Consider the following 25,129-nt stretch of genomic DNA (forward strand, 5'->3'; position numbering starts at 1 on the left):
TACACACGGTGTTTGTATGACCATGCCACAAAGCAAAGAAAGTTGTCCCGTCCTCTTTTTTTTTGCTGATTTATCGTGAATAACAAGCATCTAATGCCATGGCATGGTTTATGAATAGCACGGACCACACTTACATATGGTGCTGGCAGGTTAAGATGATAATGAGTATTTGTAAGTCAAAGAGCGCGTGCCATTGCTAAATTAAAACAGGTTGCTATGGTAACGCTGATAACGTCATGACCCTTTAATTTTGTTAACGTATTCAGTTTTTGTGGAGCTCGCGTTCGTATGTATCCATTAAATAGATATAGCAGTGAGTCAATGAGTGAATACATTGTGTAGATTTGATGGAATGATGTTCAGGTTGAGTGAAGGATTTCAACTTTGTTTTCAATCTCATTGTGAACTGTCGTTTTGTTTTCAAAGCATATTGATCTGATGCCGGCGTCAAACGTTTAAATACTGGTACGAGGAAATACTGTATGAAGTATTGACAACTTGGGAGAACTGGCCAGATTCAGTTTCTCTAATACGTTTCATTCCGCACGTTTTTATTTTGGAGTAGAGCAGGCAGGCACTATTGTGGTTGTTTAAAGATTGCGGCCAACTATATGAAATTAAATAAATGTCATTTCATCCCTTTTCGTATACCTTTCCTAAAAGTGCACCCTCTCTCATCAACGCGCTTCTGTGTCGTGCAAATGACGTAGACTGGTGAAAGCTACGCGTGGGTGGTAGTGTAGTCAGTCGTTATTTAGAGTTCTGAGTAAATCTTTCAAAAACGCGATCTCTCAAAAACGAAACATTTGGCGCATAAGAAATAATTAATTGTTTAAGTCCTTTTTAGCGATCACAAACAAAAAAAGAAGTCCCGACTTTCCTCGTATTTACGTCACTGACGCGCTTTGTCGCTGGATGGCGTTACCTGTTGAAATTGTATTTTGCTTAGTGATCTCGAATTCAGAATTCCCTTATTTGTAATTGTATTCGTCAAAGTGATAGGGTGAATAAAAAAGAAATAATACACAGAATTGAATTGCAAAAAAGACATTATGACAAATAAGTCTAGGTCATCGCACTTATCGGCGTTCGTGCGCGTGCGTAGTTACTGGCTGGCAAGAACTGGTCTTTTGCAGGTGAAGTTAAAGCGGGAGAGTCGTCACCTACGCATGCGTCAGGTGACCATAGCGTGTCATTGTTTACAAACAAGCGTCTACCTATGAGCCTTTGCGTTCTTAGCGTGTGTTCTATCGTCGCTTGGGACTCAATTCCCGCGCGTGCGCAGGTGACGACCATCCCGCTTTAAAATAACGACGTTGTTAGCTAATGTTGTATTTAAAAATACACGTAGGTATCCCGTTAATAAAACACCTTGTTAGTAACGTTGTCACAACAGCTTGTGAACTTGTGCTGATCAGTGGGCGGCATTTGTTATCAGACAGTTACAAGCTGGTTGGCCGGCATAAATGTAAACAAGTGACGTCACGGTCAGACGGCCTATTGAAACCAAGAAACAATTCCCAAAGTGCTACTTCGGAAATGCGTTCAGTTAGCACAAAACCATGTTCGAATCTTTCCACCATTTTGTTACGCCGGCGAGTTGAATCCCTAAATATCTATGATCTGCACAAATTTGATATTTGAGATATTATTTTATTTATTTTAATTTTATGTATTTATTCACTAAATCAGAAGTAACAATAACTCTTATAATGGTAAAAATGTAAATAATAACAATAAGCAAAATTCTAAAATAATAATCAGAATTGGCGTACGACATTCAAACTAGTCGAGTCTGTGTCCCAGCAGATGTTTTAGCAATGGTTTAATAACTGGAATTATCTGACATCCCGACTAAAGTAATGTACAAAAAACAAACAAATGTGAATGAAGACGATAATAACAAACAAAAACTAACAAAACAACAACAAACATATCAATGACAAATATACAGGTATAAATGGGGTACAATGACAACAAATTTACTATTCATGGGAAAATTGCGTTATATACAACCATCTAGGAATACAGATCACACTGTAAGTCAATGTGACTTAAATTTGCTTTTATTGATATTTTATTGGCATTTGGCCTATTAGATAAAAGCACACATTACACATTATCACGTTTTGTTTGAAAAGTGTTCCACAGTTGTTGATTTAACCACAAATCGTCAACTTTCGGGCTTGTATATTTCGTACAAAATATTTTTTGAAGAAAACTGTCTGAAAACATACAAAACATGGCTTTTTTGGAAATATTTTTATAGGATTTAATGCTAAAATAGTTTTCAGTTGACGTATTTTTACCATAGAAACCAATGTAAATAGATAAAAAAAAAAACGCAATTTCCATTGGTGTTTGAAAAAATGTGTGTACGAAAAGTAGATCAATCACTCATCTTTTTATCTGTTTTTTTTTTTTGTCCGAGAACAGCACAAATTAAAAGAAGGCAGAAAAAGTTAAGAAATTCTGGCGATAAATTTTAATCGCTGACTACCCTTGAAATTGTGCTTTGATAGAGAAAGTGTGTTTAGAAATGCAAAATTTATTTTCGTAGAAAATCGTGTTAGATAGGGACGCCGGAGAACGTGTATCCAAATAGTGACCAACTTGAACGGTATGGGGCTGAAGGTGCACTGTAATCCGAAAACGTGATGAGGCAGGTGAGTTTCTTATGAAGTAAAATGATTTGGGGAAAAAGATTATGCGTAGTGAGATAAATGGCCACACAAACTTGAAATTGAAGGCTGCGTATCACACAAATCCCTGTGGAAAGAGATTGTAAGAACATGTGACTGTGAATAGAACAAATCACGTGGTTCATCAGCAGCCTCGTTCTCGAGTGAAATAAAATACCCCTTGGTAATGTTGAACCAATTGTTCTACGTGATATTTATTCCTCTTCCGTATAATGCGGGTAGGCTTTACTGATCGGGACTTTCTCATTTTCATCGTTGAGGCCGTAATTTAGTTTTCCATTTTCATCGCCGAAGTCGTTATTTAGTTCGAATTCTTTTGTTATGGCTTCCTGTCCCTCCAGATCTCCATAGGCCTTTCTCCGTTTTTCCCGGATGGTTTCGTGGATCATGTACGCAGCGTAGATCAAACTTGTCAATATACAGATGAATCCAGCTGCAGTCGTGGTCCACCCCCATCCCCAAAGCGCGTAGAAGGCGCCACCAAGAATTGGTCCGATGGCAGTTCTGTAATAGACGGAAGTCATATATTATAACTCATAACTCAATATTTGTTCTTAACTCATAAGCATACATATACAGCAATAAAATATATAAATTATAAAATCCCAACACGCGTCTACTTGTTGTTCTAGTTATTCCTTCTCTTTAGATGTAAACTGTAAATGTAAAAGCGAACTCAGTGGGTGCCAGGATGACAAACGTTGACATAACCACAATCGATAAAAGCTTTGATTAGGCTGTTGACCAGTGAAAACTTGAATACCATACAAGTTTTGTTTTCCCTTTCCTTACATTTTCACGATGGTATTGCTGTATTTTTACTCAGACTTTCTAATGACCAGCAGTTTTTTCAAACATTTGTTCACGTAATACTTCATGTACAATATTTCACTCCGTGTGACTGAGTGTCCACATATTCAAGCGTGAAAATAAATCTCTTGTCATGTGACTTAATCAAATCCACATAAACTACATGTATTAGCTTACCCAAGGAAATATGCGCAGTAATACACGCCGGATACCAAAGCACCGAGCGCTAACGTTTCTTCCATGCCATTTGATCTGAAAGAAAATGTGTACAAGTGGGTCAGGCGCCGCCAACGTTCAGCGTAAAATTGATTACATTTTTTTATTTATTACTTCAAATATTACTTCAAATCAGGTTTTCATATAAAATATATTAATATGAATTGATATAAAAGTGGTGTCGATCAAGAAGATGACAACATAACACTAAAAATCAAATTATTGTTCTGAAGTACATGGACAACTTGAACTTACTTGCATTTTTCCATGATGTCAACGATGACGATCACACCTACAGCAGCGCCGAACCCAATTAAAAACAAGGTGAGGGCCAGTAGCCATAAATAACTGAAAAAGAGAAAATAAAAAAGTACAATTACTAACTACCAGAATACTTGGAAAAAAATCTTGTCTCTTTCATCCGAATGACAAAACGTCAATGAATTTGCTGTTATCAGAATAAATACACAGACTGTTTAACACACAGTCACCTTATGTTCAAAATTTCCACCAGAACATATCACCAGCTTCTTGAATGTTATCCAAACTTACTTTGGAATATCGAACCACGGACATGGCCCCAAGAAAAAACAATCTATACTAATTCCGATTAGACCAATCAAAATAGCCCATCTTAGAAGGCCCTGGAACGAAAAAAAAATGCGTCATTGATATTATGATGTACCCACAATGCATTTTGCCCACGAAATGACAGTTTACATGCGTTTTTCATTATTTCATTAGTTGTCGTGCGTAATTGTATACCAGGGCACTTAAAGCGAGAGGGCTGTCACCTGCGCACGCGCGGGAATTGAGTCCCAAGCGATGATAACAGCACACGCTAAAACGCAAAGGCTCATGGGTAGATGCTTGGCCATCTGACGCATGCGCAGGTGCCGACCCCCGCTTTAACAATATTGCATATAAAAAATTGTCCAAACATTCAATTTTGAGATATCGTCATAACAATTGTAATGACTGTCGGGTAACAATGTAATTCTAATATCCGCGTCTTTACAAGCCAGTCATTATGTGTTACCTAATAAATGAAATATAGAAATAATATGACGAAGAGTATGCAAACAATGTTATATGCGATCACAGTCCCGATAAAGGGACTGTGATATGATGAAATCCTATTCAAGTCATACGGAATCGCGAGATGATCACGAAATCACACGACAATCAATATGTAGTTGTGACCTTATTGCCTCGTCAACTTTTCGCGTAAAATTATTGTTAATATTTCAACGTAATTATCTAGAATAGTGAAACATAAATAGACTTAAATTAAACAGTAAATATTGGTATTAGATGTTACTTATGCATGATGCCTGGTTACCCCAATCATGATTTAATCTTACTCTTCCATTCTGAGAGTATCCCATAATTCAATGTGTCTACTCAAATTTAGCCTAATCGTTTGCTTCCGTTATGGCGTCCTGTGAACGTTTCAATAAGGTTCGCATATACTTACTTTTTTGTCGCCAATCCAACCCCAAATTGGAGAACCAACTACGTAACCAAGCGTCATCAGTGAGAAAATTAGTCCCTGTTTTGTTTTGCTTGTAATATTATACTGAAAATAGAATAATGTTGTTTTAATTAGCAAAATAATGTCGATGACGAACTTATTGCATTTTATCATATATATTTCAGACGAATCCACTTTGCTGCCTTGCACACGGTGTGGACGACCCAAGAAGGTCAAATCACACGTGTTTTTTCTTTAAATCGACGGACACTCACCTGGGTAGTTAAATACGACGATAGAATTGGCAAAATAAACGAATTCACTATCCCCGTCGTCATTCTCGCCATTGCTGGAAAGCATACTCCCGGAGCTGTTTTGAACATCTCAACCACAGAACTCGTTTCCCTGATAGTGTCTGCAAAATAAGTGAGGAATTAAAAAAAAAGAACAAGGGGGAGCCGAACATGAGGCGGAACCGAACTGTAGTCATACGCATGGTGAATTCACAAACATGAGGCGGAACCGAACATGTAGTCATACGCATGATAGAATCACAAACACAGAGCGGTGCCGAATTGTAGACGAAAGTATGGAACAAACATTTAAAACACATCAGATTAACCGAGCTATCTATACAATTAAAATGTTCCTCATTAGTCACTGCAACAGTGTTCCATTCCCTCCCTTCACAGCGACCACTATTTTCCTGCGTTATGTTACCATGGTATTTGCAAAGTGGAAGCGACGACGGGAAAGAAGACACAATCACGTGACTCCTTCACTCTCAACTAGATCTTGGTGACCATTTACGCCTAATAAGCCAAACAGGTGAATTTCCGTTTAACTGCGAGATGCCGAAAAAAAATCAATGATTTGATTTTGAACTCGAATTTCTTTTTTCATAGTTCAATTTCGTGAGGCCGATCTTTGAAAATGATAATGAAATATAATATAACAAGTAACCTGTAGAATACTGTGTGGGTAATATTTTTTATATTGATTTTTGTTGCATTTGCAGCAAATAGTTACCAAACAATGAGAAATCTATAGGATTGAATATACCCCACAGCTGGCTTCACATGCATTGTTCATAGTTCATATGGTGCTTACACCAAGATTTAATTACAGCACCTAGGCGGTATGTGGTTACAGCTGTTCGAGTAATCGCAATTCATTAAAGACTGGCACTCCCATGCAATTAACAGCGAGTGAAATTCCTGGGATTGAAACATATATTTTGAAGTCACTGATGTAGGCAACGAATAACTGCAAGTTGACATAAAGACGAGGTAGTTTATTACCAAACGCTTCAGCGTGGTATTAAGAATTTGTTTTCAGGGTTGGGTGATACCAAGGTTGAAAATGGGTGCACATATGGGTGTAATTCCTGGAATTGCAATAGAGAGGGTTCAGGCCGAAATACAATATATAGTGTTTCCATGTTTCGTCTGATATTTCTGTGGTATTCTGCTGCTGTAAATAATGCAAGATTTGTTCCGAAATTCAGTGTGTTGTGTGCACTCCAGGGTTATTCGTTTTTTTCTCAAAACACCCCTATTTTTTAATGGCAGAGTCCAATAGTTTCACCCCAACTGGGAAATCTGCATTGTTGCTTGAATGAGAGCTAATTAAACACATTTTCCAGACCGGCGAAAGTGTATGCAACAGCCAATTTTAACAGCCTGTCACGTGATTTTACTCTGAATGTCAACAAGAAAGAGGCTAGTCCATTTTACGCAGGAATAATTGGGGGTAGAATATGTGAGGGATAGTATCAACAGAGATGTGTATACTGAAAAGTAACATCTATCCTTCTTTTGCATTACTTAGCATTTCTGTTTTAGTATACTGGTTTGAAAATGTTGAATTTGCATGATTTGCGATGTTTATTTTAACTGAAACTCCCCTATTGATTGAATGTCGGGTTTGAAGAAGAACGGCACACCACGTGATTCGTTTGAATACAATGGTGAAGGGTTGACACAAATTTATGTTGAAGTTAAAAGTTTCTCCACAGAATTTTGCATTGGCAAACATGCCATGCTACTGCGGTACTCCACTGACGGGATGACTTTCGTCGACAGCGGTCGTCGCTGAGCCGCACGCTACAACTTCGCTTGTGATGTAACTTGTTAGCCGTGGATTGAATGAATCTTCATTACCGGTTAAAATGTTGTTCATTTGGCGTTGGTAATCTTTATTTGTAACTGGGTAACGTCGCAACGTCGCCAGCAGAAACATCCTAACTAAAACCGGGCACCGTATATGAAGTTCGCAAAAAACATTCAGTCTTTAGAAGTCACTTAATTGTATTGCTAGGACGTATTCTGCCGTTAAATGTATTATTTCCATCCGTTTTGCGATAGTATTTTCTAGATTGGAGGCAGTATTTACATTTCATTCAAAGTTCAAAGTTGCGTTGAGATTACGTTGATACAGTGTAACAATGTCCGTCGGCGCCGGTGTGCAACGTAGCCAAAATAAAAGGCATAATCATTTAAACACTGCTATCACAAGACTGGTAGGAGGTAATAAAGTTGGCGCGAAAGTATTCAAAAAAACAGTTTCTGACTGTTGCCATGGTAGCTGTGGGCCAGGATTGTTTTTTCCAATTAGTGACGGTACAACCTGCCTGTCATGTATGAACAAAATTAGCTAAGAGAGGAGTTAGAAGCTGTTGCTGGTGAAAAGTTACCCCAACGTTGGGGTCCATTTTCTCGGTAATGAAAATAGACATAAAAAACAGTAAATTGTTGCCTACACTCAAGCTGAGTAGAATGAGCTATGTCCGTGCTTTTTAATTAAAGAAATGTAAGGTGTAATACATTTGGCGTGAAGGTATTAAAAGAATCAGTTTTTGGATGTTGCCATGGAAACGGTGGTAAGAATTTGTTTTCGGATTTTACAAAAAGTAACTTTGTGCCCACACTCAAGCTAAGTAAAATAAGCTATGTCTGGGGTGTTGTATCCTAAATTTGTAGCAGGAGATACGTTTAGTGAGAAGTTATCAACAAAGCTTGGACGTTCAGTTGTGAGACATGACAAAATAAACGGTGCCAGTGATAGATTTCGAGTATGAAAAAACAAAATAAACGCAATCAAAGGCGCCGACCACGCGCGTTGGAAATAAAGAGAACGCGTTGCGACGAGTAATCTCGCCTGCATCTTTCACTCACGCAAACGCACACACATGCTATTTCCGTATATTGAATACGTTGGCAACGGAAGGGACAAGTTTAAATCATCTTTGTATTAACACAACTTGAAAGCAACAGTTTCACACTGAATATATGTTTATAAATTATCAAACTAAACATTCAATGAAGGGACTGCGACGGTTAAGACGAAAAGACAAGGCTAAGACGAAAAACATGTGACAGTACGATTATGTTCGTCTACTACATGCCCCGGGACTACACGTTCAAGTATCCAACTTCCCAATACAATTTTTTTTTAGTATCAGCAATAATTTCTAGTACTGCCTGGATAATTGCGTATTATTAGTTTACATCAGACCATAGACCCTCTACTGGAGGGTCTATGATCAGACATAACCCTGTACAGGATTTTTTAACAATGTCTCAAATTTCCGAAGGAATATTCAAATAAGTTGGGATGAATATGAATTGAATGTCCATCTTTTACAAATCAGCTATTAAAACAGTTCACCACCACGATTATGGTGAATTGGCGAGTTATCAACGAAGACGACGGGACGTCTCCAATCATGAGCTGGCTGGTTCGAATTTATCCACTTTTACAGTGATGAATATTGCATTCGAGTTGAGTTACTTGTAATTACAAGCTTGATTTACATTTTTCTTGGGGTGTTTTTTGTCAATGTATTAAATATAAGTGCGTTGGGAAATAGCATAATTATATTGCGTCAGTGAAAGAGGCTGGTGAGACTGTGTCACAACGCGTTCTATTTATTGCCAACGCGCGTGGTCGGCGCCTCTGATTGCGTTTATTTTGTATTTTTATTTTCAAAATGTATCACTGGCTGCGTTTTTTTTGTTACGTCTCGCAACTGAACGTCCAAGCTGACTTTGTATTGGCTGTAAGAGCAATCCCAGTGGAGCGGATCGCCAATACCATGTTCATTTGCATATCAACCGTGAAAATACCGAAAACATTATTGCATGGGTGATATGCAAATTTAATAGTTTTAGTCAAAATAAGTGACTGCCTAGAAGTACCATTATTCTTGTTCAAATTTCATTTCACTCGGCAAGTATATCCATGTACCCAAGCGTAAAATATCGTACTTCTAAATATTGTTTATTTCTGCTATGTTTCGAAAAACGCTACTCTTGAAAAGACTAATTTGTTTGCTCCAAGACCTCATTTGCATATGTGGTGTGGAAATACCGATTTTGATTTCAGGGACGAATCAAAATAAACTGCAGTACATATGTAATAATGTGAAATACTTCATTTTCACTGTAAACATTTTTCCGCTAAAATAAACTCCATAAAATAATTAAGTGAAATTCTATGTGACTTCATGAGAGTTGGAAATGAACAAATTATATGACACCCAACCCTACCATTCCATACACAGTGTAAACTACACCCCCAAAACATCCATTCACCGATGTATTCTATTTGACTTCTCAGGAGAAATTGAAATAAACAAATTATATGACAACGAACTTAATTATAATTTCAGCTTCTAGTTCAGCACTGGTTAAATAAACTATGTCGTCTCTATGCCAACTTGAAGTTATTCATTGCTTACACCATTGACTTCAAAGTCTACGTTTCAATCCGAGGATTAATTGCATTGGAGTGCCAGTCTTTTATTTTTCTATTGTAATGTCAATTTCTTGCGATTACTCGGAACATGAAGCTGTAACCACAGACTGTCTATGTTCTGTAGCTAAATCCTGGTATAAGTACCGGTTAGGCAGGCTTGAACTATGTATTTGAAGCCAGCTGAGAGGTAAATCCAATCCAATAGATTTCTCATTGTTTGGTAACTATTTGCTGCAAATGCAACAAAAATCAATATAAAAATATTACCCACACAGCCTTCTACAGGTTACTTGTTTAATCAGTGGTCAACTAGAGGCTGAAATTATAATTAATTTGTTTACTTCAATTTCTTCTGACGTCAAATAGAATACACTGGTGAAACACGGTAGTAACTGTGGGTGAAAGGATGTTTTGGGGTGTAGTTTACATTGTATATGGAGTGGTAGGGTCGGGTGTAATGTGTTCATTTCCAACTATTATGAAGTCACGTAGAATTTCACTTAATTTATTTTTGCTGACATGTTTTCAAGCATTACATGTGAATCTAATTTTCACTGCGCTGTGTCTCAATATAGTATGAGGGAAATGGCATATTCACTGGAATTTATTTCAGGGGAAAAATGTTTTCAGTGATAATGAAGTATTATGACAGATACCCTCCCCGTGGCTTTCATTGCGTATGGAAGTTATTTTCACGAGTGATGCGGTGTATCCTGCTGCCGTACTTTCACGAGCGAAGCCACGGGGAGGGTGTGGGGTTCTGTTATTATACACATGTCCCATATTTGATTATTTCATATTAAAAAAAGAACGTGCAACCACAGTCCCTCTATGATAGAGGGACTGTGGTGCAACAAACCGGGATAGAAATTTAGATCGGGGAACCCAATTGCCCATTAATATGCTCCAAGACAGTGCTGCGACCTAGCAACGCTTGTCAGTGTAGAACGCGTGTCGCTGTACGTGTGGAAATAAAATAATCAGACGTCTAATTTAAGTCATTGTCCGAATAAATAACTCGTGGATGTTTAAGCGCGGTGGTCGTAGCACAGCGTGTGTTCGAATTTCATGTAAATAAACAATGTATTTTACACGCGTTGTATACGTCGCTGTGAGTCCCATATCGAACAGGACGCGACACGACGACTGTCGCCCTTTAGTTGGGACCACGATAGAACCAGAACTTAAACTGGGCGACTACGATACACAGTTGATGTTGAAGTTAAAAGTTCCTCCACAGATCTGTACATTGGCAAACATGCCGTGCAACTGCGGTACTCCACTGACGGAATGACTTTCGTTGAAATCGGTCGTCGCTGACTCGTGAGCTGCACACTACAACCTCGTTTGTGATGTTGCTTGCTTGTCGTGGATAGACTGAGTCTTGGTTACCGGTTAAATTTTGCTAATTTGGCGTTGGTAATCTTTATTTGGAACTGAGTAACGCCGCAACGTCGCCAGCAGAAACCTCATGGTATATCGATGTTGATGGTTGCGGCTCCATATTAATCGGAGATTTTACTGCGGGTCCAGGCAGCGGGTGGATCTTCCGAGAGCCCTTCAAGATTTATAAAACTCAGATTCCAGGTGGTCAACAAACATTAAGTTCTCCCAATCCTAGTATTCTATGTGATGTACATCTAACATGCCAAAACTGCTGGTGAACGATTTGAACCTGACAAAACTACTTGAAATAGATACCAGGAAGGGGAGGGGGGTAAAAGAAAAGTTATATAACATTTTATTATTCAATAATTTATTAAAATACACAAGTTTGTCCAACTCCCTGTGATACAACACCTCAGACATAGCTCATTGTCCTCGGCTGGAGTGTGGGCAAAAAGTTACTATTTGAATTTTTGATATCTTTTTTCATTAATGAGAAAGTTGACCCCGAAGTTAAAGTAACTGTTCAGCAGGAATGGTTTTTTAACTCTTCTGTGATTTTTTTTTTGGCTTGGCTGATTTTGTCACGGTTCATACTTGACAGGCAGGTCGTACGATCACTAATTGGAAAAACAATCATGACTCACCGCTACCATGGCAACAGCCAAAGTCTTGTAATAGCAGTGCCCAAATGATCATGCCTTTTATTTTGGCTACGTTGCGCACTGGTAAGAGATCACCGGCGCCGACATTGTTACCACTGTCAACGGAATCCCAACGCAGCTTTGAACTTTGAATAAAATGTAAATGCTGCTTCCAATCTAGAAAATACTATCGCAAAACGATTGGAAATTATACATTTAACGGTTGAATACGTCCTAACAATAAAATAAAGTGACTTCTAATGACTGCCATGTTATTTTGCAAACCTCGTATCAGGTGCCCGGTTTTAGTTATAAACAGACGTTAGCTTCACGTTCATGTCCCTTCCATGATAACAGCCGAAAACATATTGCTTGTTTTTTACCGGTTTTCATTGGCAACCGAAGTATTTTTATTTTGTAAACAAATTTTCGTCTGCTATTTTTATTCAGTTCAAATCGTTCAGCAACATTTTTGGCATATTAGGTGTACATCACATGGAATACTACGATTGAGAGAACTTGATGTAATAATAACAACCTTTATTGATATCGTATCCCTTCTGGGATCTAGATTAGAATACAATACGGATATAAGGAACAATAAAATACATAAGTAATAATAATAATAAAAAAGAAATAAATAGTAATACTGTGAAAATATTATTATATAAATATTTTTTGGTGTTATTTTGAGGCAGCTGGTAAATTGCTTTTCATGAAATTCTCTCTTTTATTGAAACAGTCGCTGATAAACTTGGCAATTGCTTGGACGGTTTCAGAATTTTTGTTATTGAGAAGTGCTTTCAGATTACCGGATAAGTTTACGTTTTCAAACAAAGCATCTCTTTCAAATTTGTACTGGTTACAATTGAAGAGGAAGTGTATGTATGTATGTTGACTGATTTTTATCATAGTACGAAGTACCAGGAAGTTACTCAGTTCCAAATAAAGATTACCAACGTCAAATGAGCAACATTTGACTGGTAATCAAGATTCATGTAATCCATGGCTAACAAGCAACATCACAAGCGAAGTTGTAGCATGCAGTAAGTCATCCCGTCAGTGGAGTACCGCAGTAACACGGCATGTTTGCCATCAGCATTGTATTCAAACGAATCACGTGGTGTGCCGTTCTCGTTCAAACCCGGGATTCGATCAATAGGGGAGTCCCATTAAAAAAACACATTGCAAATCATGCAAGTTCAACATTTTCAAACCAATATACTAAAACAGAAATGCTCAGAGATGTAAATGAAGGATAGATATTACTTTTCACTATACACATATCTGTTGATACTATCCCTCACATATTCTACTCCCAATTACTCCTGCGTAAAATGGACTAGCCTGTTCATGTTGACATTCAGACTAAAATCACGTGACAGGCTGTTAAAATTGGCTGTTGCATACTCTTTCGCCGGTCTGGAAAATGTGTTTAATTAACTCACATTCAAGCAACAATGCAGATTTCCCAGTGGGAGTGAGACTATTCAAACTCTGCCACTAAAAAATAGGGGTGTTTTCAGCAAAAAACGAATAACCCTGGAATACACACAATATACTGAATTTCGGAACAAATCGTGCATTACTTACAGCAGCAGAATACCACAGAAATATCAGACGAAACATGAAAACACTATATATTGTATTTCAGCCTGAACCCTCTATATTGCAATTCAAGGAATTAACCCCATATGTGCATCCATTTCCCATCTTGGTATCACCCACCCCTGAAAACAAACTCTTAATACCACGCTGAAGCGTTTGGTAATAACATTTTTTGCATCAACAAATTTATAGGCAATATGGGTAATAGTTGTTATTAAGAACACATTTGTACGATTAACTTTTTAATCTATTGTTCTGAAATAAAATTTAAAAAAATATATACATAAGCGCGTGTGTGAATTGTGGAAAACAGGGTGACCCCCCCCCATTCGCAAAATCAAAAACAGGGTAACCCCCCTACTAACTTATCCACCCCCAGGCCGAAGTAACTGACCAATCCCTAACAACAGCATACGTCCTAGCAATAAAATAAAATGACTTCTAAGGACTGAATGTCTTTTTGCGAACTTTGTATACGGTGCCCAGTTTTAGTTATAAACCGACGTTAGCTTCACGTTCATGTCCTACCATGGCAACAGCCGAAAACATATTGCTAGTTTTTTTTTAGTGGAGTGGATCGCCAACCGGCTTGTTTTCATTGGCAAAATCGTTCAGTAACATGTTTGGCATATTAGGTGTACATCACATGGACTGCTACGATTGAGAGAACTTTATGTATGTTGAATGAGTTTTATAAACCCCGAAGGGCTCTTGGAAGATCCACCCGCAGTAAAATTAGCGATTGCCATGGAGGCGCAACCATCAACATCAAAATCCCAGGAGGTTTCTGCTGGCGACGTTACCCAGTTCCAAATAAAGATCACCAACGCCAAATAAGCAACATTTTAACCGGTAATCAAGATTAATTCAATCCACGGCTAACAAGCAACATCACAAGTGAAGTTGTAGCGTGAAGCTCAGCGACTACTGCTGACAACGTAAGTCATGCTTGCGTGCCTTCACCATTGTATTCAAACGAATCACGTGGTGTGCCGTTCTCTTTCAAACCCGGGATTCGATCAATAGGGGAGTTTCAGTAAAAAAACACATTGCAAATCATGCAAATTCAACATTTTCAAACCAGTATACTAAAACAGAAATGCTCAGCGATTCAAAAGAAGGATAGATGTTACTTTTCATTATACACATCTCTGTTGATACTATCCCTCACATATTCTATTCCAAGTTATACCTGCGTAAATGGATTAGCCTTATTTGAGGTTGACATTCAGACTAAAATCACGTGACAGGCTGTTAAAATTGGCTGTTGCATACACTTTCGCCGGTCTGGAAAATGTGTTTAGTTAGCTCTCATTCAAGTAACAATGCAGATTTCCCAGTGGGAGTGAAACTATTCGACTCTGCCATTAAAAAATAGGGGTGTTTTGAGCAAAAAAACGAATAACCCAGGAGTGCACACAACACACTGAATTTCGGAACAAATCTTGCATTATTTACAGCAGCAGAATACCACAGAAATATCAGACGAAACATGGAAACACTATATATATGTATTTCGGCCTGAACCCTCTCTATTGCAATTCCAGGAATTACCCCCCATATGTGCAACCATTTTCCACCTTGGTACCACCCAAGCCTGAAAACAAAATCTTAATACCACGCTGAAGCGTTTGGTAATAATGAAATAATGCGTTTGAATATCCTTACTTCATCCATAGAGTCAAAAAAAGATTAACTCCATGCTTCATCGAAATTGACCATCATCAAATGTGTACAGCACATTATTAAGCATGGAAATATCCCCAAAATACTTTGTCGCCACTACGACTCTATGACCTTTGTTTGTCCTATTTTTATGTTCGATTTCACGCATAACGCGGGATCTCGCAGTGAACGGAAAATGGTCTATTTGCATACGGCTATATACAACATGGCGCTGAGATGCATAATTTTGTACGATGTGTTATTTGCTTGCCCAGAGAGAAAAAAACGAACATAATTGGATTTTAATGAGCTGGCATTTAGATTCAGTATAATCCATAAGAAAAAAGAACTTAATAAATCCTTCAACTTGAATATTGTGAATACATGTATGTGCTTTGTGTTCTTTGAATACAGACGAAGGGATTTTGAAGAATCACGTGTTAAGTTAATTGTATGGGGCTAGTTCACTCATGCACTATTACAACCGAATATCAGATGTAGTAACGACTTACCAATATTTTTGTCCACAACGAAGCAGTTTAATGGCACTGACAGTAAAATCAATGCTCCAATTACGAAAAATGGAAGTTTATATCCGCCAAGCTGAAAAGAAATCACACACAGATATGGTGAACCGTTCTACCATAATCCAGCGAGATAGTGGGAGAAGATTTGGGACGGCGAGATCTGTCAGTAAAGGACTAGCATTGTGAATATTGTGGTGTATATTTCAAGCAGATATTTTACATTATAAGATATTTGTTCAACTTACGTCGTATAAAATGCCTCCTAGCAACGGTCCAGCGGTTAAACCCGCACCAAAGAACATATTTGTTATGCCCTATGAGTAAGAAAACGGGGGGTCAAAGACCAATATGCAAAACAACCTATTGTACATGTAATAGTTTACAACTTTTATTTCATTTCATTTTATTTCAAGTTATTCCATTAAGGTAGACACATACTTATAAATAAGGTTCATGGGAGTTCTATGTTTACATAGACTTCACGAAACCGTGCGATTCACTGGCAGACTATGACAGAGAGGGCGCACTGTAAAAAGAAAACGTACCATAATGGTGCTCTGAACGCTGAGTGGATAAGAATGGAAGATGATCGCAGTCGAGGCATTCACACTGACCACGCTGAAAAAGGCTTCAAATATTCTGATAACGAAGGCCCAAAACGTAAATGCCGTCGTTTTATCATTCGGAATCTCGTCCAGTAACCTGAAATGTGAACAGCATAACTTGACAGAGTTAATATTTTATCCCTAAAAATACGAGATCACCATATAGGCATGTTTTTCCAAAATTTTATTTGAATGCAAGGTTAATCATGATCTAAAACAGATTTGGTTACATGTTTTAAATGCGGTAATCGTCGCGCTGCGCTTATGCGACATTTGTGTTGATAAACATTGATTTTCCCACAATCCAATGCGCTCTTCTAATGGAAGTATGAGGTTTGACCTGGGCGTGACTTGCACTAATTACCGTCGATGTTTCCTTCGATACCTTCCAATCACCTAATACCTAATTAAACCTTGGTAATGTCTCAGTTTGTACTCGTTGATCTGCGCAACAGTCAGAGTCGCCATCTTTGTTTATATGACTGACCCCCATATATCTCGCGCATGCGGGGCGCGACGAGTACCACCCGATAGGTACAACAAATGTGCACTTGTAATGGCAGGAAAAGTATACAGACAGAAAAGACGACACGCGCGACCAACTCGTGTTTGACATTCGACCACAGGGAGCCCAGGAACTATAATCAACTGTAATACGGAGTTTCTATGAGCGGAGGGGGGGGGGGGGTATCGGCTGGTATCTAGTGTAAGAAATAGACAAGAGATGAAGGCGCCAGCCATCTCACATTTTTTAAACTCGAAAAAACAGACGAAAAAAATAAAAAATAAAATCTAAAAAAAATACCAGGTTGAAGAATATTAGTTGCTCTTTTGAATTTCGCCAAAGCCTTACCTACATTTTACCGATATCTGCAGAATAAATCAAGAAAACTACACAAATTTACTCCATTTAGGAATTCCTAACGGTTAGTCCGAACGCATGACACCGTTGGAGGCGTGGCCTGTTCAGCATTTGTCAACAACCAATCACAAGACTGGTTACGAACCAGTTGAGCAAGGCTAACCGAGTCGTGACCTCGATGTGGTTCGTAACCAGTCTTGTGATTGGTTGTTGACAAATGCTGAACAGGCCACGCCTCCAACTATGCCATGCGTTCGGGCAAACCGTTAGGAATTCCTAAATGGAGTAAATTTGTGTAGTTTTCTTGATTTATTCTGCAGATATCGGTAAAATTTAGGTAGGGCTTTGGCGAAATTTGAAAAAGCAACTAATATTCTTCAACCTGGTATTTTTTTTATATTTTATTTTTCATTCTTTTCGTCTGTTTTTTTTTAGTTTAAAAAATGTGAGCTGGCTGGAGCCTTCATCCCTTGTCTATTTCTTACACTAGATACCAGCCGATACCCCCCCCCCCGCGCTCATAGAAACTCCGTATTACAGTTGATTATAGTTCCTGGGCTCCCTGTGATTCGACACGACAGGCTCGGTGAATATAGTCTTTAGGTAATCAATGTCAAGGTGAAAGTCAAATACACATACTTACCCGTATGCCAATGTTGTAATCCCTGCGCCAAACATTCCCCCCAAATAACCAAAACGAGCACCAACGAAGGGTACCTGCAAGAAATAATAGTATTTAATAGTAGAACAACATTCAATTATCTTTCCTGTTATGGTAAATGTATTCCCATTTCCGAATACTCCTCGGTACTTTGATATCCCTCCTCGTCCCAGAAACGTATTTTTTATGTGTCTATTCAGAACGGGAATACAGCCTAGTCGCGGAAAAATCGACTTATTTTGTAAACGTTTTGATTACATATATGTATTTAATATCTAAAAATTCAAAAAGGAATTCAAAGGAATTCCAGCATGGACTGCCTCAATCGCACCCGAGTACAATGATATAATTAGAGACGACGGCGATACGAACTTGGAGTCACGTAACTTCTTGAATTTCTCATTCAAGTTAACGCGAGTAGCTGTTGTTGTTTCTTGTCCTTTTGTTTCGTTTCAGTGTTATTTTGAAATATATATAGAGAAACTAAACAGTGATTTTACGTATGCCAGCATCATGTTGCCTGTTTACGTAAAATCTTTCCGCCAAATGGGGTCAAAGTTCATGAATTGGTACTTACTAAACGCCCACATAGAGGTGAAACAATAACTGCTGTTATTGAATAACTGCTAAAAATAAGACCATTAACTAAGTCGTTCACGCCATGTTCCGCAGCCTACATAATGAAACAAATACAAAAAGCATGAATGACAAAGTTGATTTCCAGAATAACCATTTTCCCGCCAAAATTTGGTGGTAGATTTTACAGATTTTATGCATTTTTTCATCAATTCTTTGAAGTTTTGACCGAGATAATTATTTGCTTAAATATGTGAAAAATTAATTATATTCAATTTTGTGAAATGTGACAAAAGTTGAGTCAGTACGAAGCTACTTACAAGACTGTATCCGATTGGCTACCCAAGATACCTGACCAATCAGAGAGCAGCTTGTTTATCGGCAGGTATCAAATCCCGCCTTGTAAATATGCCTCGACTCAAATGCAAAAGTTGACTTTGCCGTTCAAAGAGTTAGTTTTGATTGATGTACTTTTATAATTTCCAAGTCAAATTCAATGGCAAAAAAACGTGAATTTCAGAGTGGGCTGTTGATTTAGACCATTTAACATACAAATGCGCATGTGAAAAATTGTTATTGCGCGTATCAAACAATCGGTGTGCATGCGTATCGGATGGAATGAATACTAGTACTAATACCCAGTTTAGTTTATTGATAAATCAAAATCGAATGTATTTATAAACATGTAGCATCAAACAACAGTATATTCTCATTTCTTGATATTTTGTCTGTGAACGAGGATATGTTCGCCATTTCTGGCTTATATTGCGGCGGCGTGTGTTTGAATAAATTAATATATTATGTAAGTGTGCAGACTAAATACCTCGTCTGGAAAGAACGGTGCTATCATCGAAAAAGCCGCGTAGTACAGAAATCTACTGAGACAAAGTCCAGCCAAGAGTACGTTCAACTTTCTTGACATATTTCGCCATCCGATTTCTGGTTCTGCTTCAGATTTTTCTTCATCTTTGTCGGTTTCCATGCCATCGTCATCCAGGTCTTTGTAGAATTCAGAGTCAATATTGTCTGGTTCATCGACTTCGTGTAGTGCGTCACCGTTTTTGACTATGAGCATTTCAACGTCATTGTTCTCACTCGTAGACCCCTCTTCTACCATTCTCCAAATTGTCTATTGTATTGCCTTATCACACGACTGTACCTATTGACCAATCAGAATCCAGGATTTGTAGTGGACTATGGGCCAGTGATGATGATCTTTTCCTCAAATAATTGCACAAACTGAGCCTAATCCTCTGCAAAATAACAACAAGTGAAACTGGTTAGAATTAGTTTAAAGTTTTTGTCGTTGGAAAACGTGGTTAATTTGTTCGGTTTTTGGGGCAGGATACCGAAATCGTAGATCGCCGCATAGAGAACGTGCTCGTTATACGTTGTTTTTCACAAACATTTCAAAACCAAGTATGAAGCCTTGAGGACATTGAAAAACTTTCACTTATTCAACACATTTTATCTATTAGTGTGCTTTCTGTGATACATGAACCGTTTTCAAGGAATTTTTAGGTCACAATTTAGGGTAGATTTTATGCCGTTCTTGGACTTGAAGGATGTATAGTATCCTCGGGGGCGGACATCCGGGCATTTTCTACCGCCTGGCAACCCTCGTGGTGAAAACAAAGACCAAAAACTCGCAGAAAAACGGTACTTTGCGATGGTTGATGAGAGTCCCCTGAACAGTGTAACAAGATTAGCCCTACGTGTGTAACATATATGAATTTGGTTGTTCAGGATTACTTCAAAGTTGAGTTTGTGTTGTTTTCTCGAGTTTTCACCGGCTCCACTGGCGTTCCACAGCAGCGCACACAAAGCCCATAGAAATACGTGGTACAGTGGTGCGCGTCTTAGCATCGTAGAACGTCCGTGACGTAGCTCCGCCCCCGAGGATATCTACAAATTCCAATACACCCAAATAATTATGATCTGTAATGGTGTCCATCAAGCTAGTAGTGGCTGCATTGCATCGACTGGTGATATACACACGCCCCTATCTAAATGATCGATTTTTTTTTCAGCGCGTGAACACCGCTGTCTTCAACCAGGGGGTATCCATAGCAATGTGGGTTTTCAGAGCAATAGGTTTACAGATAAATTTAGAACAAGTTATTGACATGACACAATCCCCCATCATGCAATAGTAAATCAAACTGAAATCAGTCAGCCATTTTGAATAAGAACTTCACTGATTTATAACTGATGTGGAAAGTTTGATTTGATCTTGTTTTAGAATGACTAGATTTTGAATTAGAATTGCAAAAGAACGAAGGTGCATGAAGTATCCATAATGTTCAATGTTAGTACTACGCTGTAACGAAATCCGTCCATACAGGACCAAGATTTGTTTCTGGAATGCCTAATGCTTGATTTTGATGTATTTCTAGCATTAAGATGGCCGCCAGTCCACCACAATTGAACCACAAAATAAATACTCGTATCAGACAATGTATTGCAAGGTTTGAACAAGATCAATGAAGGCATTGCTGAGATACAAGCTCTTATTCATAGACAAACCAACGCACAGAGGTGATATTATTGGTCCTTGTTATCAAATTTTATTCGAAAAAAAATTCAAAATCTTACCTAATCCCATTATGGAATAAAATCGTTTTGGAAAAGAATTTAAACCACGCGCTTAATATGTCCGCCTGCAAATCATTACCAAGAGACTGGAGTTCGCCAATGGATTTCTGGTGAAATAGGTTATCTCACTTCGATGGCTTACGAGCTAGGAGTTTTCTCGTCCATAAAAAAATAGGTTGAAAATTCAATGTTTTATGATCACAATTTTGTTTTATACCACACAATAGTATACAATGATTGTAATGTTGAATAATAATTCACGTAAAAATGTTAAATTATGAGTATGGGTTCGGACTGAACTGAAGAATATTTGTATATGTTTCTCTTTTCGTACTTTCGTATCTAAAATGAAAATAGCAGGGTCACCGCCCTGTTTAAAAAAGTTTGAAATGTCATGAAAAATAATAAAATTCGCATTTATCTTTGTTTTTGAATTGATTTATAAAGTGTTACTCGTATCCGAAATTTTTCTTGATGCCATGGGCGAAAATTTATATATTATACATATGGAAAGTTCTTTCCTATAATGCTTCGCATTACATTACATAGGCCCAATATCATGCTCAACAATGAATTATACAAATAAAAACATTGAAAATGTGTTTGTTTGTTTTTTATTGTGAATAACTTTTCCTTTGCTGGGTATTTGTCTTTGCGGGGTTGCAAAAAAAGAAGGAGAACAAGGTTTTTTCCTTGTTTGAATATTGTCATTTTTCCGGCCTCCCACGGTCATAAAAATGGTCACTTCCTAATTATATTACTGTTATCAGAGTCGCATATTATATTTTCATTTCAGCTGGTACAGTCATTACACAGAAAGCAATCTAAGGGTTGTCACCACCATCACATGTCACGAAATGTCTAAATCTATCTAGGTCGCGTCCGTGCCCTTTGACGCTTTATAAACTGGTGCCATTTGCATCGATTCGTGACACGCCGTGTTCTGTGACGTCACATGACGACATTGGGCAATACGACACGTTTTGTGACGTCACGTAACGACAATGACATAATGCACCATAATTCGTGGATTTACGAAGTCAAAGTTTAAAAAAAATGCTCGAAAGTATATTCTGATTTCCTTTATATAAGAATGTGAGCAACTCACGGAAGGAGTTGTTTGATTTCAGACTGAAACATTGATAGATAAATGTGACAGATTACATTCTTCCAGGGGGCGCAGGAAAGATAGGTGATGTTAGTAGGCTGGGCGTACAGAAAAAGGCGTATGGTATTATAAGCTTTTGGTCGTAGTTCTACCGCAGAATATCTTATGTATCTGTACGCAGTTTCTAGCACCGATGAAAAACATAACACAAAATAGAAAAAGGGATGAAACTTCAAATGGGCTCGAAAAATTTAAATCTTACAATCTACTAAACTCAAAACAGTTGTAACAAAATATCAGGCAAATGTGGAGTGTTCTGTTTTGTATCTTTTTCAGATAGCATCGGATGTTTTCAGGTTTTCAAGATAAACTTGGTTTGGATCGTACCGTGACACTGGAGGAAATCTGTCAGAACCATGTGAAAGTGTGATAAATCATATTTACCGTTTTTTTTAGAAGCCTGAATTTGTATGACCACTTAAGAACACGTATGCCTTTTTCTATTTAGCGCTTATGAACAATAGGTTATTCTGATGTTGTTTATGAACGATAAGTTATTACTATATATCGCTAGCATGCGTATCATAGTTCCCTGTCCAATCGTTCCTGGTCTTCCATACTCTCTTAGAATTAGACATATCTTGCATTTTCCAGAGCAAAACAATTTTTTTTTTTCTATCGGTGATATATATATACTCTATGTCGCACGAACACATGACAGTCTGGTGTCCCGGACAATTGAATCAAAGTTTGACCTTTTTGATTAAGTACCATCGCATATTGGTATTTCTAAATGTAGCGTAATGTACATCAATTATTTTGAAGAAGGTTTCTGTAAGAGTCAAGGTGATGACATGCCCTTTATACATAGTGTTTAAGTCTAAAGGGCGAATCATTTTAGGATAAATGGTATAGCCGGAAACGGAAACCTCGGAAAGAGCGGGTCACAGAAACCTCAGAATAATTGAAATTAACCATATCTCTAACTCAATAATCCTAATATTGCAGAAAGTAGCAACAATTTTCTCAATTTAGTCTTGGGTTGTGCGCGTAGTTCAATTCATTTCACGGTTACTGGCCAGTCCCCGTCGTTAATAAAAAAAAACATGTTAGTAAATGAACGAAAATGAAAACCGTACTAGTTAAACGACAACAGTAAAAACTAATCTTGGAAGTAATTCTTCTTCCGGACATGTAAAAATGTGCAAGATTGAATAAATCAGCACATTAATGTCTAACCACTTGCGTGATTCTAAGAACGAGTAAACCACAGAACAATTTACAAATTGAACATTTGGTTGATCAATTACATTGGATGCATCGAACAACGTGAACAGTTATCCATGTTCGTTACATTGTTATTAAGCGGCCAATGATAACTGGCAGCCATATTAATCGCAGGAGTTTTATACCGAAATGAGCTTTAAAGGCTCCGATGTCATTATCCAAGGGGTTTGAAACGGACAATCACATATAATATTGAGAAAACAGTTGATTGGTTTTGTGAGTGATCGAGTGGGATCCTGGATTACCGTTTTATCAAGGTAATGATAAATTCAACAGCGAATAGTCACATGCGCCAGACAAGTAAGAGAATCACGGCTATGTCAATGCCATGAAATTTCCGTATAGGGGCCTATTCAGAGCGACGTGTTAACTTGAATTCCGTAGAATCACACTGTGGAAAAACAGATTTTAACAATAAATCATATGTCATTAAACTAAACCACTTACGTTCACGACGTGTGATCACCTGAGTTCGTGTATTCGTTAGGTTCAACACTCCAGTTATTATCCAGTTATTTCACCTATCTCCTCATCGTACACACGTTAACGTACACACTGTTTCACCACCGGCTGCAAAACTAAAAGAGCTATGAATATGCTCTGAATGGTGATGTTAATCGGTGAGAAGTCAAGATAATTTGCATATTTTGTGAATGATAATATTTGACCCATTTATCAAGTTGTTAGGGGCGTGAATGAAAATGAAAGTGCAAAGTTCGTTACCGAATTTAATTAATTGTACTAATTTAATTCGTCCAAATGACCAATTATCTTTAAATTTGAATGTGCTTCTCGGAGAAAAAATCATTAGTTCGCGATTTACAGAACGGCCCGCTCCTTAACAAATTGTGTCACCTTTGCCACAGACTCGACCTCAGGCTATTCGTCACGTTTTGACTCATGAACAGACATTATTGGTTATTAGATGAAAAGCATATTTTTATTTACAGACAAGTGATTCAAACGGAAGTTCGCTTGAATGAGATTCCAGCCTACGAACTTTTTTTTGTTTCTTGACTTCGGGAAGGCAATTTGCGGCGCTCGGCCGATGTCCTTGGGACATAATCCGAGGGTTGAACATTCACATGAAATTACGACATACACAACGAGATTATGAAGTGTTAGGAAATAATAACACAATAATATATATAAAGCAATCCATCTTTGGGTCGATATGCCCTTCTACCAGTAACGTCATCCGGGTACTTTTGCATGCGTACAAATTGAATCGCATGCCCCTATTATTTTTATTTTCGAGATAACAAATACAGGTACTGTGCGTACTCGGTTCTTAGATAAGGGTTGAATCAATACTTTTAGATGTGTAACCACGGTAACTGTGAGAAAAATGAGAGTTGTGCGTAGTTCTCGTAGGTTAACCTTTTCGAAATGTCCTCGCCTTCGCCTCTAACTGGCAACATCCCAGCATTTTCAGATACGAAATCGTCAGGTATGTGTAAAACGCTATGTAGGATTACCGACTAGTTTAATCGTCATTGAATGAGGTTATTTGGGGATAAAAACTTGAAGGATATGTGACTAATCGGCTTCAATGTCAATGAGTTCACAGTCGTATAGTGCGTTGATTCTAAATATATCTTAGAACATTGCATAAAAGTGAATGAATCTGCGCATGTCTGTAAAT

At 37.9% G+C, this 25,129-nt stretch overlaps 1 protein-coding gene across 1 annotated transcript; it reads right to left on the reverse strand.

Annotated features, from left to right (window-relative positions):
- Positions 1-1,648: 1,648 nt before the first annotated feature.
- LOC100370150 (MFS-type transporter SLC18B1) lies at positions 1,649-24,065 on the reverse strand. Its single transcript, XM_085490601.1, has 13 exons — positions 23,932-24,065; positions 19,318-19,747; positions 18,496-18,591; positions 17,901-17,974; positions 16,336-16,492; positions 16,036-16,104; positions 15,776-15,866; positions 5,478-5,617; positions 5,206-5,307; positions 4,281-4,372; positions 3,984-4,076; positions 3,690-3,764; positions 1,649-3,206 (listed from the first exon to the last, which is right to left on the reverse strand). The coding sequence occupies exons 2-13, from the start codon at positions 19,609-19,611 to the stop codon at positions 2,897-2,899; spliced, it is 1,593 nt and encodes a 530-aa protein (XP_085346727.1). The 5' UTR covers positions 19,612-19,747; positions 23,932-24,065; the 3' UTR covers positions 1,649-2,896.
- Between the last annotated feature and the right edge of the window lie 1,064 nt (positions 24,066-25,129).

This window comes from Saccoglossus kowalevskii, chromosome 15 (genome assembly GCF_978046115.1).
Source record: "Saccoglossus kowalevskii chromosome 15, keSacKowa6.1, whole genome shotgun sequence".
NCBI classification, from domain to species: Eukaryota; Metazoa; Hemichordata; class Enteropneusta; family Harrimaniidae; genus Saccoglossus; species Saccoglossus kowalevskii.

Coding starts and splice junctions, on each gene's coding strand:
- LOC100370150 (XM_085490601.1), bottom strand. CDS start 19,611: ATGGTAGAAGAGGGGTCTACGAGTGAGAACAATGACGTTGAAATGCTC. Junction 17,975..18,495: donor CACCTCTATGTGGGCGTTTA/GTAAGTACCAAT, acceptor TATTTCTTGCAG/GTACCCTTCGTTGGTGCTCG. Junction 16,493..17,900: donor ATTACAACATTGGCATACGG/GTAAGTATGTGT, acceptor TTCACATTTCAG/GTTACTGGACGAGATTCCGA.